The sequence below is a fragment of the Geotrypetes seraphini genome, chromosome 1, assembly GCF_902459505.1.
Source record: "Geotrypetes seraphini chromosome 1, aGeoSer1.1, whole genome shotgun sequence".
NCBI lineage: Eukaryota > Metazoa > Chordata > Amphibia > Gymnophiona > Dermophiidae > Geotrypetes > Geotrypetes seraphini.
In genome coordinates this window covers 26833975-26850789 of record NC_047084.1, presented here as the reverse complement: position 1 = coordinate 26850789, position 16815 = coordinate 26833975, and the positions used below count along the sequence as shown (strand labels likewise).

The window sequence follows — 16815 nt, the reverse complement described above, 5'->3', positions numbered from 1 at the left end:
TTGTCCACTTCTGATGGTAACATTGCAGAGTGGCTGGTTTCCTGGAGGCATCTAGAATGGAACGAACGGGCTGAGACAAAAGAGTATCATGAGAAGTCAGCCCGAGAGATACCAAGCTGTCAGGTGCAGAGACTGGAGGTTGGGATGTAGAAGGGTCTCCTGATGCTGTGTAAGCAGAGAAGGAAACAGCGGAAGAAGAAAAGGTTCCCTGGAACTGAGTTGAAGTAGAAGGGAGAACCAATGTTGCCTGGGCCACCTCGGAGCAATCAGAATCATGGTGGCTCGTTCCCTCTTGAGCTTGAACAAGGTTCTCAACATGAGAGGCAGAGGAGGGAAAGCGTACAGGAACAGATTGGACCAGTCGAGGAGAAATGCATCCGGTGCCAGACGGTGAGGAGAGTAGAGTCTGGAGCAGAATAGGGGCAGCTGGTGATTGTGAGGAGCTGCAAAGAGGTCTATCTGAGGAGTGCCCCATTGAGCGAAGATGGACTGTAGAGTGAAAGGATCGAGTGTCCACTCGTGAGGCTGGAGAATTCTGCTGAGCTTGTCCGCTAAGGAATTCTTTTCTCCCTGAATGTAGATAGCTTTCAGGAATAGATGGTGATTTATGGCCCAAGCCCAGATCTTCTGGGCTTCCTGGCACAAGAGGCGAGAGCCCGTCCCACCCTGCTTGTTGATGTAGTACATCGCAACTTGATTGTCTGTGCACAGCAGGAGAACTTGAGGGAAGAGAAGATGTTGGAAGGCCTTGAGGGCATAAAACATCGCTCTGAGTTCCAGGAAATTGATGTGATGCTTCTTTTCCTGGGCTGTCCAAAGGCCTTGAGTTTGGAACTCGTTCAAATGAGCTCCCCAGGCATAAGGGGAGGCGTCAGTGGTGATGACTAGTTGATGAGGAGGTAGATGGAGCAGAAGACCTCTGGATAGATTTGAGGATATCAACCACCATTGTAGAGACTGACGAAGAGATGATGTGACAGATATGTGACGTGAGCAAGGATCCATCGCTTGGGACCACTGGGTAGCTAGGGTCCATTGAGGAGTGCGCAGGTGAAGACGTGCGAAGGGTGTGACATGAACTGTGGAGGCCATGTGACCCAAGAGTATCATCATTTGCTTGGCAGAGATGGAAAGTTGTAGAAGCACCTGCTGACACAGGGATTGAAGCGTTTGAAGACGGTTGGATGGCAGGAACGCTCTCATGAGGACTGTGTCCAAGACAGCTCCGATGAATTGAAGTCTCTGAGTGGGGATGAGATGAGATTTGGGTAGATTGATCTCGAACCCCAGAAGTTGAAGAAACATGATGGTTTGGTTGGTGGCCAGGAGAACAGTCTGAGATGAATTGGCCTTGATTAACCAGTCGTCCAGGTAAGGAAAGACCTGAAGGTGGTGAGATCGTAGAAAGGCAGCCGCCACCACAATCAGACATTTGGTGAACACTCTTGGAGAGGAGGCAAGACCGAAGGGCAGCACCTTGTATTGGTAATGACAACGATTGATCATGAAGCGTAGGTACTGTCTGGAGGCCAGATTGACCGGTATATGAGTGTATGCTTCTTTGAGATCGAGGGAACATAGCCAGTCGCCTTGATTGAGAAGAGGGTAAAGAGTGGCCAGAGAAAGCATTTTGAATTTCTCTTTGACCAAGCATTTGTTCAGATCGCGAAGATCTAGAATGGGTCTTAGATCTCCTGTCTTTTTGGGGACTAGAAAAATAACGGGAGTAGAATCCCTGCCCTCTCTGATCTAGAGGAACTTCCTCTATAGCATTCAGAAGGAGGAGGATTGAACCTCTTGAAGAAGGAGGGAAGACCGAGGAGTGTTGAAAGCAGACTCTCTTGGCAGACTTTGGGCAGGAGGTGTCTGAAAGTTGAGAGAGTAGCCGTGGCGGATGATGTTGAGGACACACAGGTCCGAGGTGATGATTTCCCAACGGCTTATGAAATGTATAAGGCGTCCTCCTATGGGCTGTGGAAGATGAGTAGAAGGAGGAAGATTGGCTATGTCCAGGAGAACCAAGTCAAAAGGGCTGAGTTGACTTTTGAGAAGGAGGAGGTTTCACTTGCTGTTGCTGCTGGGCAGGTCGAGCAGGTTGCCTCTGTTGCTGCCTCTGACTCCTGGGTTGTTGCTGTGTTTGAGGTAAGGGACGAGCCACAAACCTTCGTTGGTAGGCCGATTGTTGACGAAAAGGCCTAGAAGGTGGGGTCTTCTTCTTTGTCTTAAGGAGAGTATCCCATCGAGTCTCATGAGCTGAAAGTTTCTGAGTAGTAGAGTCCATGGATTCTCCGAACAGCTCATCCCCTAAGCAAGGTCCATTGGCCAGTCGATCTTGGTGATTGACATCGAGTTCGTACACTCTGAGCCAGGCCAGTCGTCGCATAGCTACTGACATAGCCGTGGCTCTAGAGGTCAGCTCAAAAGTGTCATAGATTGATCTGACCATGAACTTGCGCAGTTGCAAGAGCGATGAAGAAGTTTGGCGAAAGGCTGATTTCTTACGGTCAGGGAGATATTTCTCAAAAGATGACAAACTTTGAATAAGATGCTTAAGATAAAAGGAAAAATGGAAAGCATAGTTTCCTGACCTGTTCGCTAGCATTGCATTTTGATACAGCCTTTTGCCAAACTTATCTATGGCCTTACCTTCCCTGCCAGGAGGGACAGAAGCATACACACTAGCCCCCGTGGATTTCTTTAAAGTAGACTCTACTAATAAAGACTCATGGGGGAGTTGAGGCTTGTCAAAGCCTGGAATTGGTATGACCTTATATAAGGAGTCCAGTTTACGGGGAGCTCCTGGAATGGTCAAGGGTGTCTCTAGATTTTTGTAAAATGTCTCTCTTAAAATGTCATGGAGAGGCAGCTTGAGAAATTCCCTTGGAGGCTGGTCAAAGTCAAGAGCATCTAAAAATGCCTTGGGTTTTTTGGATTCAGCCTCCAAGGGAATAAAGAGTCACACATTTCTTTAAGAAAAGAGGTGAAAGAAGTTGCATCAGGTTTGGAAGATGGATCAAAACCAGAAGGATCCTCGTCCCCTGATGAACACTCTCCCTCAGAGAGGAAAGGCTCTTCTGAATCACCCCACAGATCAGGGTCCCTCACCTGAAAACTGCGGTCTTGTGACTCCGGTGTGGAGGGTTCTAGGTGTCGAGTTTTATGAGTCGACTTACCAGACCTCTGTGAACCGGTACCGGGAGACGTTAAGGGTTGTGCCGGTGCCGATGTTTGAACAGCCTGGTGTCTCGGTTCCGGTGCCAAGATTGGCATTGATACCGAAAAAGTGATGTGCCCCAGTACATGACAAAGTGGATGCCGATAAAGGGGGCTGCTGCACCGTCGGTACCGGCGGCTCAGACCGGACCGGGACTGGAAGGCTCGGAGTCAAAAGAGCAGGGAGTAGCTGTTGGAGTTGTTCCTTTAGCTGGACCTGCAGGACTGCGGCAATGCGCTCGTCCAATGAAGGCACCGGTACCCCGCTTTTTTCTTCTGCGGTACCTTGAGTGCCGCTCTACACTCCGAAGAGGAACCCGATGTCGAGGGGCTCACCTCAATCGGGGCAGAGCACTTCCGTGGACGCCTCGTGGTCGGCAGGATTGGACTCGCTGCAACTGAGACCGGAGGACGCTCCAACGGGGAAGGCTTCTTAGCCGGCTTACCTGCGGGGTGCGACGCCGGCGCGGTGTCGAAGAAGTAGGAGCCGACGTCGGTGCCGGTGGTGCGGAATCAGACATCTCGGCGCCGAACAATAACTGCTGCTGTATCTGCCGGTTTTTAAGTGTTCTCTTCTTTAAAGTCGCACAGCGGGAGCAGGTAGACGCTCGATGGTCAGGACCAAGACACTGCAGACACCAGTTGTGTGGGTCTGTCAGTGAAATTGGTCGAGCGCACCGCTGGCACTTTTTAAACCCGGGTTGAGGGGGCATGAAAGTAAATACGGCTTCTGCCAAATCGAAGGCCGAGGCCTCGATGATGGCAATAGGCCCCGCCGGGGCTAACCAAAAACTGAAGAAAAAAATTAAGTTTTTTTTTTTTTTTTTTAAGAAAAGAAAAGAAACAACGGAAATAAAATTTCCAAAAGGGTTTACGTGAGCGGGAAGGCGATATAAAGTAGAAAAAATAACTTTCAACAGCCGTTGAAAGAAACGCGTCTTCTTAGCTCCGCGGAAACTAAGAAACTGGGGACCGCGCGCCTCTGTCGGGCAGGAAGGCACGTGCGCGGTGCGGCCTACCAGAACTTTCCAAGTTCTTAGAGTGCAATCACTCTAAAATTGTCCGTACCGGGGTTCCGTCGGTGCCGTCACCCATCAGTCAAGAATATGCTGCCTGCTTGTCCTGGGATAAAGCCCATACAATCCTCAACCCTTGTAGTTTTGGAATGTGGTCATTAATTCTCACAACCCTTTTCCATAGAGGACAGAAAGTACAGATACACTGGCACTGGAGCCTCATCTGTCATAACACAAACCTCTTCTTGACCCTTTGTGCTTCTAGTTCAAATCAGAGCCTCTATTCTATTGCAGCTACAGAGTCTGTGACTATTGGCAAGCTTGCATTTTAAAATTACTCTATACTGCATGCCTAATTCAAGAGAACAGTATTTATGCAACTTGTGCAACTCCAACTCACCTTTGCCCCATGAATCAGTGTGGCCTGGGGAATCAAACTCTGGGATTACTCTAATCCCTCGTGTGCGAGCATAGTCAATCACCATACGGACATCAGTAGGGGTATAAATGTGAGTGTATGGCTGATACGATCCCTATGATGCATACACATTACAGATAAAAAAACAAACAAACATACACTTAGTGCAAACTTCATTTGCCATTATGTGGATAGCACATGCACAGATCCTACAGTTAACAAAAAAAAAAAAAAAAAAAAAAGTTGCAACAATTGTTTTGAGCAATATAAACCCCCAAAGTTATAGGTTATAGAGCAAACAGGGTTGGGAAAGAAGTCCACTAAGTAGAACGCAGACCTCACAGATAATCATAGACAGAAGCCAGATGGATGCTGACTGGCTCTGAGGCAGTGGTATGCAGTCAGGGCCTTCAGAGGATTCACCCCCACCCTCTAAAGGCCCTGAGGGCACTGCTCTGAATTTGACTGGTTGAGCAGGCAACAGGCAGAAGCTGTTAAGCCTATCAAATTCAAATCAGTACTGTCAGGGACTTCAGGGGGTTTGGAGAATCCCCAGCCCCAAAGCCCTGCTTTTTGCTCTTCATAATTACCACCCTCCCACCCTAACATGACCTGATAGATAACTCTCCACTTTAGATCAGCAATTTTATATTTCTTATCATGCCAATGTTGGATCAGCGGAGCATCCATATTACCTCTATTAATCCTAGACTTATGCTCTGTAAGCCTTACAGAAATTTTTCTACTTGTCCGCCCTACATATAGGAGGTCACATGGACATTTTATAAGGTAGACTACAGATAACATGATATATTTGCAATTGCATAAAGCACAGTTACTTACCGTAACAAGTGTTATCCAGGGACAGCATGCAGATATTCTCACATATGGGTGACGTCAACCACGGAGCCCAGATGCAGACAGCTTCACAAGCAGACTTGCTTGAAGAACTTTTATAAAGTTCATGACTGCTGCACCGCGCATGCGCAAGTGCCTTCCCGCCCGACGTAGGGCGACGCGTCTCCTCAGTTCAGATAGCTAGCTAAAAAGCCAACCAGGGAAGGAAGGTGGGTTTGTGAGAATATCTGCCTGCTGTCCCTGGATAACACCTGTTACGGTAAGTAACTGTGCTTTATCCCAAGACAAACAGGCAGCATATTCTCACATATAGATGACCTCCATGCTAACCAGAATGGGATGGTGGGAATATTAGCGATTCAGGAAAATAAAATTTTGTAATACTGCCTGGCCAAATTGGCCATCCCTTCTGGACCACAAATCCAGACAATAATGAGAGGTGAATGTATGAACCAAGGACCAAGTGGCAGCTTTGCAGATTTCTTCATAGGAGTAGATCTAAGGAAAGCTAACAGATGCCACATGCTAACTTTGTGGGCTATGACTCGACCCTCTAGATCAGGGGGTGCCCAATACGTCGATCGCGATCGACCAGTAACTCAGGAAGGGCAACGTGAGTCGATCGTGGAGCCCATCCCGGTCTCCGTGATAGACTCGTTTTGCCATCCTGATCTACGGGCCGATCAGCCTTCCTCTCCAGTGTTTCTCCGTAGAGCCTTTTAGCTGGGCGGGTCCGCCCAGCTGTCAATCTGCCGCTGCTGAACATTAAAAAAAAACAAAAAACCGGCTTGGAGATTTCAGCCCGTAGCGAACTTATGCGTACCGGCTTCTCTTCTCTTCCCTCCGAAACTGGAAGTTATGTCCGGGGGGGGAGAAGGGAAGCCGGCACGCACATGTTGAACACAATATCCATGGTGAGACCTCATCTAGAGTATTGTGTTACAATTCTGGAGACCACACTACCGGAAAGATATGTTGAGAATTGAGTCAGTTCAGCGAATGGCTACCAGGATGGTCTTGGGGCTCAGGGATCTCACGTATGAAGAAAGGTTAAAAAAACTGCAGATGTACCCACTGGAGGAGCGAAGAGAGAGGGGGGACATGATTGAGACCTTTAAAATATATCACGGGGCGTATAGAGGTGAAAGATGATATCTTCAGTCTTACAGGGCCCTCGGTAAACCAGAGGACACTCGCTGAAAATCAGGGGAGGGAAATTTCAAGGTGATACTAGGAAGTACTTCTTCACCGAAAGGGTGGTGCGATCATTGGTACCTAGCTGCCTCAGCAGGTGATTGAGGCCAACAGCGTGTCAGATTTTAAGAGAAAATGGGATATTCAAGTGGGATCTATAGGGGAATAAAAGTCAGGGAGTGGGTCATTGGTATGGGCAGACTCTATGGGCTATGGCCCTTTTCTGCCATCAATTTCTATGTTTCTATGTTGAGAGCCCTGAAGCAAGCGTTCGCTACGGGCTAATGCGGGAGACAGGTTAGTGAAGCATTTGTTCTTCTTCCTGCCTGGTCCTGCCTACTTTCTGTTTCCGCGAAGGCAGGACCCGGCAGCATTTCCCCCAATAGGTTGATCACGATCTTGGGCTGATCAGCCTTCCTCTTCCCGACAGCAGAATTGACGTCGGGGAGAGGAATGCTGGTTGGCCGAAGCAGGGAGAGCTTGGGGCCTGTTATTGGTGGCGTTTGGGTCCTGATCCACGATGGGAATGGCAGTGGCTTGGGGGAGGGCAGGGAGAAAGAAAGAAAAAGGGCAGGCAGGGAGACAGAAGGAAAGAAGAGAAACAGAAAAAAAAAGAAAGGGGAGGCAGAGAGAAAGAAAGGGCAGGGAAGAAGAAGGAAAAGTTGGGGGAAGGAATGAGGTCTGGAGGAGAGGAAGCATACAGGCTAAAAGAAGGGAAGAAAGATTGTATGCACAGTCAGAAGAAGAAACCAGAGACTCATGAAATCACCAGACATGCAACCAGAGACTCATGAAAATCACCAGACAAGGTAGGAAAAATGATTTTATTTAAATTTAGTGAATCAAAATGTGTCTGAATTTATATCTGCTGTCTATATTTTACACTAAAGTCCCCTTTTACTAAACCGCAATAGAGGTTTTTAGTGCAGGGAGCCTTTGAGTGTCGAGAGCAGCGCTGGGCATTCAGCGCAGCTCCCTGCGCTAAAAACTGCTATCGTGGTTTAGTAAAAAGGGAGGGGGGTATATTTGTCTATTTTTGTATGGTTGTTACTGAGGTGATAGTGCATAGAGTCATCTGCTTCGACCTCTTTGAAAAACCCTGGAATAGGAATGATAATTAACATTTTCTATGCGTACAGTGTGCTTTGTGTTTTTTTTTTAATTTTATTGTTGGTAGATCATTTTGATTTGGTCATTTAAAAAGTGTGGGCACCCCTGCTCTAGATGCAGTCCAGCCTGAGCATAGCAAAACGAGATGCAAGCAGCCAACCAGTTGAAGATTGTTCTCTTAGAAACAGGATATCCCAACTTATTTGGATCAAGTGGCTTAGTCCTTTGTAAGTAGAAGGCCAAAGCACACTTGCAGTCCAAAGTATGAAGAGCTTTTTCTCCAGGGTGAGAATGAGGCTTTGGAAAGAACACTGGAAGTACAATAGATTGATTTAGGTGAAAATCTATAACAACCTTAGGTAAGAATTTAGGATGAGTGCGAAGTACCACCTTGTTATGATGAAAAATTGTGAAAGGTGGATCCGCTACTAAAGCTTGTAACACGCTGACTCTGCGAGCAGACACGAGATAAATAAGGAAGACCACTTTCCAAATGAGACGAGACATTGAGATGAGCCGAACACATTGGTTCAAATGGAGGCTTCATCAATGTGGCAAGAACCACATTGAGATCCTAAACTACTGGAGATGTTTTAAGAGGTGGCTTGACCTTGAAAAGTCCTTTAATAAATCTGGAAACCACAGGATGAGCAGAAAGAGGTTTCCCTTCTAGAGGGTTGATGAAAAGCAGTAATCACACTGAGATGGACTCTAATGGATGTTGATTTGAGGCCTGATTGAGATAAATGAAACAGGTAATCCAGAACTAAAGACGAGGAGGGTAGACTGAGGCCCCTTGTGATGAAGGTTGCAGAACGCAGAAAAACCTAGTCCATTTCTGGTTGTAACATTGTCTGGTGGAAGGTTTTCTGGAAGCCTCTAAAATGTCTATTGAGAAAACTGTAGGTTGGAAAGTTACATTGAGAGGTACCAAGATGCCAGATTTAGAAGATTGCAGGTTGGGATGAAGAAGAGAACCCTGACTCTGTGTAAGTAGAGACGGAAAAACTGGTAGAAGTAGTGGCTCCCTGCTGCTGAGTTGAAGTAGAAAGGGAGAACCAAAGTTGTCTGGGCCATCGAAGAGCTATCAAAATCATGGTGGCGTGTTCTTGTTTGAGTTTGACAAGTTTCCTGAGAATTAGATGAAATGGAGGAAAACGTATATAGAAATTTTGTTTGTCTATTCCAGGAGAAAGGCATCTGCCTCCAGCCAGTGAGGAGAGTAGATCCTGGAGCAAAACTGGGGCAGTTTGTAATTGTGGGGAGATGCAAACAGGTCTATCTGAGGAGTCCCCCACTGAGAATTAAAGGTGGCGGAGAGAGAAAGAATTGATTGTCTATTCGTGAGGTTGCAGAAGGTGGCTCAATTTGTCCACTAGAGCAGTGTTCTTCAACCTTTTTACACCTAAGGACCGGCGGAAATAAAATAATTATTTCGTGGACCGGCAAACTACTAAGACTGAAATTTTTTTTTAAAAACCATCGCCGCCCCATCCCCGCGAGCTCGGTCCCACAAACCATCTAATCCCATCCGCACAAGCCTCAAATAGTTATAATTTTATATTGAACATATTTTATTAAAGTATAAAAAGAAACAAATATTCTATACAATTGTCATTTTATAAATACAAATAATACAGGGCAAAGATCAACAAAACCCCTGTCTCCCCTCTCCTTCACATATATCCCTCTATCAAGAAAACTGAATAAGCCAAATTATTACAGAATGCTACACAAATATCAAGTAACAGAATACCACAGTCACACATAACAGGAATGGTGTTAGGGAAGTGGAACTAGGGCTGCCCCCTGGTCAGAGAGAGCCCTAAGCCAGCTGGAAGCTAAAGAAGCACTGCCTGGGCTTTGCACTCCCCAATTATGTCTAGCAAGATACATATTTCAAATCTGATATATTTGAATCACAAGATAGAAATAAAATTAATTTTTTTCTACCTTTTGTCGTCTCTGGTTTCTGCTTTCATTGCCTTTTCACTCTCTTCCAGCCAGTGTCTGTCCTAAAGAAACATAAGAATTGCCACTGCTGGGTCAGACCAGAGGTCCATCATGACCAGCAGTCCGCTCAAAACGGCAGCCCCTCTGGTCTATAGACCAGCACCCTAACGGAGACTAGCCCTAACAGCGCACGTTCTTGTTCAAGCAGGAACTTGTCTAACTTTGTCTAGAATCCTTGGAGGGTGTTTTCCCCTATAACAGCCTCTGGAAGATGCGTTCCAGCTTTCTACCACAGAACTTCCTTACGTTTGTATGGAATCTATCCCTTTCAACTTTAGAGGAGTGCCCTCTCGTTCTCCCTGCCTTGCAGAGGGTGAACAACCTGTCCTTAGCTACTAAGTCTATTCCCTTCAGTACCTTGAATGTTTCTATCATGTCCCCTCTCAATCTCCTCTGCTCAAGGGAGAAGAGGCCCAGTTCTCTAATCTTTCGCTGTACGGCAACTCTTCCAGCCCCTTAACCATTTTAGTCGCTCTTCTCTGGACCCTTTCGAGTAAGTACCGTGTCCTTCTTCATGTACGGTGACCAGTGCTGGACGCAGTACTCCAGGTGAGGGCATACCATGGCCCGGTACAGCAGCATGATAACCCTCTCTGTCTCTTCAGTCCAGCATTTTGCCCCTTCCATTCACTGTCTGTCTTTCCTGCCATCTCTCCTCCTGCCCCCCCCCCCCCAATTTGGTCTGGCATCCATCATCTCTCCTTCTGTTCCCCTCATGGTCTGGCATCTCTATCCTTCCCTCCCCCCTGTGGTTTTTAGCATATCTCTCTTCTCATTTCCTCCACTCAGATCTGATATCATTCTCTGCTCTCTCTTCCCTTTTCTTCTCTGGTCTTCCTTCTCTATTTTCTGCCTCCATCTAAATTAAATTCTTTCTTACTATTTAGTCCCGTTTCCCTCTTTTCACTGTGTCTACGCACAGCTTGTCACCCCTTTCCCTCACCCCTCCATTATCTTACTATTTTCTTCCCCCTTTATTTATCTCCTCCTTCCATCCAGTATGTGTTCTTTCCCCACTTCCATTCAGCATCTGCTCTCCCCTCTCAACTGACATCCATCTGCCTTCTGCTCTCTCTCCTTCTTCTCACTTCCATCATCTGTCCCCTTCTCTCTCTCTCATCTCCTCCATTCCATCATCTGCCCCCGTCTCTCTCTCCCCCCCCCCAACTTCCATCATCTGCCCCCCCTTCCCCTCACCTTTTGCAGGTCACTTTCTTTCCCCTGAGGGTGGCTCATGTCAGAAGGGAAGCTTTGGCCGAGCAGAACCGCTTGCAAGGAACAGTGGAACTTACTTGATATGATGTAGATGCTGGGGCCCGTTGTCCGTTTGAAGGAAAACAAAAGGTGAAAAAAGGGACCTGCAAAGGCGAGAGGAAAGGAAACCTCCAGGACAGCTGCTCTTTGCCCTCCTTCAGCGGCCCAATGAGTCCAGACCAACAGCGGCAGCTCTGTGTAACTTCTAACTTCGGCACAGAGCTGCCCCTAATCAATAGTTTAGCGCGGTTTCATGAGGCAGCCTTCGGGCCTTTGATAGCCGGCCCGCCTTCGATGATGCGATGTGGGCCGGCCTAGCAAAGGCCCCGAGGCCTGCCTTATGAAAACCGCGCTAAACTATTGATTAGGGGCAGCTCTGTGCCGAAGTTAAAAAGCATACAGAGCTGCCGCGCTGGTCTGGAGGTGCGGAGACAAGGCAGGAGGCAAACGCGGTGGAAGACAGGAAGTCCCGGCACAGCAACTGCAACAGGAAGTTTGCAAGTCAGCTGACGCCGGCCTTTCGTTGCGGCGGGGACCCGAATCACTTCGCAGACCGGCAAGATTTTGTTTGCGGACCGGCGGTTGAAGAACTGTGCACTAGAGCATTCTGCTCTCTTTGAATATAGACCGCTTTCAGAAAAGTGTTGTGAAGAATTGCCCAATTCCAAACCTTCTTCGCTTCTTCGCCACAGGGGAAGAAATCCTGTTCCTCCCTGCTTGTTGAATGTAGTACATGGCAACTTGATTGTCCTGTACGGAATGAGCACTACCCGATCGTGAAGAAGATGCTGAAAAGCTTTGAGAGCACTGAAATTGCTCTAAGTTCCAACAGATTTATGCGGACTCTGACGATCTGTGCTGGACCAATGCCCTTGAATACAGAGACCATCGAGATGAGCCCCTCCAAGCATAGGTCGAGGAATCTGTCGTGAGGACCCTTCTGATGAGGGGACGTTTTTGAAACAGTAACCTCAGGAGAGATTGGAAGAGAGCATCCACCAGAGGAGAGACTGTCTCAACGAAGGAGTCACTGTAATGTGCACACACTGAGAAGTCAGGAGTCCACTGAGGAATTCAGAGGTGAAGTCTTGACAAAGAGTCACGTGAACTGTAGAGGCCATGTGACCTAGGAGAACCATCATGTGTTTTGCTGAGAGTGAAGTGAGGGTCGACACTTTGTTGACAAAGTTGTATGAGAGTATCCTGATGTTGTTGAGGAAGGGAATGACTCCGAGTTGCATGAACTGAGTTGGAATGCACTGAGTTGGATGCCTCTGAGTTGCAATGAACTGAGTTGGAATGCACGAGTTGGAATGCTCTGTAGAGTCTGAGAGGGCTGTAGCTGGATTTTTGGAAATGTTATTGCGTACCCCCAAACTTTGGAAGAACCAAATAGTCCCATTGGGTCACTACAATAACCGCCTGAGATGTTGAATCTTTGATAAGCCAGTCGTCCAGGTTCAGGAAAACCCTGAAGACCATGGCTGCACAGAGCTGCTGCTTCTACCACCAGGAACTTGGTGAAAACTCTGGAGATGAATGCCATGCCAAAAGGTAGCACTCTGCATTGAAAATGATTTCCCACCCGAAATCATGAGAAACTTGCAAGAGGTTGGATGAATAGGAATGCGAGTGTAAGCCTCGTTGAGATCCAGAGAGCATAACCAATCGTTGTGATCCAGGAAGGGGATACAAGGATGCTAGAGACAGCATCGGAAATTTTTCTTTTACGAGAAATTAGTTGAGAGCTCTGAGACCTAATATAGGTCATAGACCTCCCTTCTTTTTCGGGACAAGGAAATAATGGGAGTAAAACCCCGTGCTCTACTGTTCCAGAGGAGCTTCCTCGATGGCACAGAGAAGAAGCAGAGCTTGAGCTTCCTGAAGAAGGGTAGTCTGCGATGAATTGGAAGCATACTCTCTTTGGGGGAGATCTAAACTAAACTAAACTAAACCTTAAGTTTATATATCGCATCATCTCCACGGATATGGAGCTCAGCACGGTTTACAAGAACTTAAAATATAGGAAGAGAAGGAAAAAAAAGGTTTACATGAACTTATATATAGAAGAGAAGAGTAAGGAGGGATAGAATTACATTTTAGTGAAAAGCCAGGTTTTCAGTTGCTTGTGGAATAATTGGAGGGAGCCCAGGTTCCGCAGCGGGGTAGTAAGGTCATTCCAAAGACCTGTGATTCTGAAGAGAAGGATTTTCCCAGTTTGCCTGCATAGCGAATACCGTGTAGAGAGGGGAAGGACAGTTTATACCTTTAGCCGGGTCTGATAGAGTCAGGACTCGAGGAGTTATAAGATAGTGGGATTAAGGGAGGAAGGATGCCGTGAATGATCTTAAAAGCCAGGCAGGAGCATTTGAAATGGATTCTGGAAATCACTGGGAGCCAGTGAAGTTTGGCTAGGAGTGGGGAGACATGGTCAGGCTTGCATTTGCAAAGATCAACTTGGCTGCAGTATTCTGGATTAGCTGGAATCTTTGAAGACTATTTTTTGATAGGCTTAAGTAGATGGCATTGCAGTAGTCTAGTTTGGAGAGGATGATGGATTGGACAAGGACGGCAAAATGTTGTTGGCGAAAAAAGGATCTTACTTTCCTCAACATGTGGAGGCTGAAAAAGCATGATTTACCCAAGGATCTGATGGAACCTGAAGAGAATAACCCTCCTGGATTATTGTGAGCACCCAAAGGTCGGATGTGATTACTTCCCATCATTAATAAAAATGATGGAGACAGCCTCTGATAGAAAGAGGGGAGGATCAGCGGCAGAAAGAATGATGTTATGCTCTGTATTAAATGGTAAAAAAGGCTGAGTGGATTTGGTCGCAGCGGGAGTTTGAGGTTTACGCTGACGTTGCTGTGGTTTCTTAGGAGGCAGCCTTGAATAAGGTGTTGACTTCTGAGGATAATGAGCCTCTGATAAGATGAGGAGGCCGATAACTCTTAGCAGTGGAAGGCTTTGGCTGTGGCCTAACTGTAGAGTCAAACGATTTCTCATGCTCAGACAAGCGCTTTGTAGTTGCCTCAATAGAGTCATCAAACAGTTCATTTCCTCGACATGGAATGTTGGCCAGTCGATCTTGCAGGTTTGGATCCATGTCCATGGTGCGTAAACCAGTCTAGACGGCGCATGGCCACCAAGAACGCATTGACTCTGGAGGACATTTCAAAAGCATAACACCTGCGGTCTGTGCCAATGGTGCATACAAGTAATGACAGGCTCATCCTGGGCTGATCTGGGTATGATACTTATCCTGCTCCCTTTATTTTTATTTCAAATTTATTCAGAGATAATATTACGTGTGGATAAAGGTGGAGCCATTAATATACAGAATCAAGACAAATACCACACTGAAGTTCATCAGTTGAATAATGAAATGGCTTATTTTAAAGGTAGAGGAAGACCCGGTTGAACAAATAAAAAGAGAGATTAAAAGTCTGGTGGAAGAAGGGATAAAGAAGAAATTAATTACAAAAAAGAAGCAATCATTTTTGCAAGAACTATGGGCTAGATTCACAAACCTGCGCGATCAAGCCCGATCTGGGCAGGTCTGATGAATTCAGGAAACCCTAATATGCAGATGAGGGTGATCGGAGGAATGACCCATCTGCCTGCCCAGATTGCTCGATAGCAATCCCAGCGCATGCGCAGACCATCTGTAGATGGTCTACACATGCCCTGGACATCCGGGCCCAGCATAGATTTTTTTTTTTCCTTTTTTTAAGGATCTCGTGCACTGCGGGGATGGGTGGGAGAGTCGGGGCAGGCAGGCATATTTGGGGCCGCGACAATTTTTTTTTTAAACTTTTTTTTTTTTTTTTAAACTTTTGTAGACCAGGCGGGTTAAAACCACGGTTAAAAACCAGCGGGTTAAAACCACGGGCTCGCAGTGCGGGGAAGAGTAGGAGCAGGCAGGAGACATCGGGGCAGAGCATGGCGACATTCAGGGAGGAGCAGGCAAGAGAAGATCGGGCAGAGCAGGGCTTCTATGGAGCTGGAGAGTTGGAAAGACGTTTTCGACTGGTCTCCAGCAATCGCTTCTTAGGTTGATCGGCCAGCCCAGTCGGTTTTTAAATTTTTGGTTGATGAATCGCGTCGATGTCCAATTTGCATGCGTTTCTCCTCATTTGCATGCATGGATTTGAAGCAGATCGCTGGAGAGGTTAGTGAATAGTGCAGGAGGGAAATCTGGTCACAAATCAATCAGTACACGATCAGTTTGCTTTGTGAATCTAGCCCTATGTCATTCCACTCCTAAGATCTATCTACTCCCTAAAATTCACAAGTATCTTCAATCCCCCCCAGGGCGCCCCATTGTTTCTACAAGAAACTCAGTACTTGAACCCCTCTCTAAATTTTGGGAATATTTTCTAAGAACAGAAGTAAAAAAAATTCCATCTTATTTAAAAGACTCTTCTCATCTGTTAAGAATATTAGATGATATAGGAGTAATATCCAGTGCATCATTTTTGGTGACACTGGATATTACATCCCTATATATACCCAAATACCACAAGTAGCGGCACAGGAAATTACAGAGGAGATTCTTACAGCTAAAGATCTAGGAAGCTTTAATGTGGGGTGGCTGATGGAACTTGCTAAACTAGTAATTAATCAGAATTATTTCTGGTACAAGGGGGAGTTTTACAAACAAATCCAGGGGATTGCCATGGGAGTATCCCTAGCCTCATCAGTGGCTAGCCTCTATGTTCCAAAATTTGAGAAGGAAAAAATATCCATCTCCTCTGTTTCATAAGTGATAATATGGAACAGAAGATAGATGATATTCTATTTTTTGGGATCCCAATAGAGTCTCTTTTGGGTTGGATTAATACCCTTAACCCCCACCTGAAATTTACAATGTAACAAGGATTGCGTATTTAGATCCCATGCTAATAAAAGATGGGGACCAAAGATAGTTATTACCTTATATAGAAAGGAAGTTGAACACAATAATGTTTCACACTTTCAAAGTTTTCACCCATATTTTTTGAAATTCAACATACCAGTGAGTCAATTCCTACGTTTACATAGACTGTGTACCCACATAGATGAATATGAGTAGGCTAAATTACTTGCCCTGTGGTTTAAAGAATGTGGGTACCCACAGAGAGCATTTAGAAAAGTTTACATACAGGCAAAATTTGCCCAGAGACCTCTGTTGATACAAGAAAAAAACAATACTGAAAGAGGATGAATCTTTTATTTATGTTTTCTCTATCTCGGATTTAAGCAGTAGATTTTTTACTATCTTAAAGCGGCATTGGTCAGTGTTACAACTTAGCCTATTATTTCAAGATTTTCCAATAGTGTCCTATAAAAGAGGGAGAACTATGGGAGAAATATCTCTGAATAAATTAGAAATAAAAATAAAGGAGCAGAATAAGAATTTTACGCATTACACCTGCGGTCTGTGCCAATGGTGCATGCAAGCAATGATAGGCTCGTCCTTGACCGATCTGGGTTTGAAGAAAATATATTATGCGACTGCAAATACATTATGTTATCTGTAATCTACCTGATAAAATGTCCATGCAACCTCCTATATGTAGGGCGGACAAGTAAAAAAATTTCTATAAGGCTTACAGAGCATAAGTCTAGAATTACTACAGGGAATATGGATGCTCCGCTGGTCCAACATTGGCATGATAAGAAACATAAAATTGCCGATCTAAAGTGGAGAGTTATAGATAAGGTCATGTTAGGATGGGAGGGTGGTAATTATGA

At 45.9% G+C, this 16815-nt stretch overlaps 1 protein-coding gene across 1 annotated transcript in view; it reads right to left on the bottom strand.

Moving 5' to 3' along the window:
- The window catches only part of HEXB (hexosaminidase subunit beta), a 202616-nt gene that overhangs the window by 93006 nt on the left and 92795 nt on the right, over nt 1-16815 (bottom strand). The window contains 1 exon segment of the mRNA XM_033929284.1: nt 4630-4762. Within this exon segment, the coding sequence (XP_033785175.1) occupies nt 4630-4762 (133 nt within the window).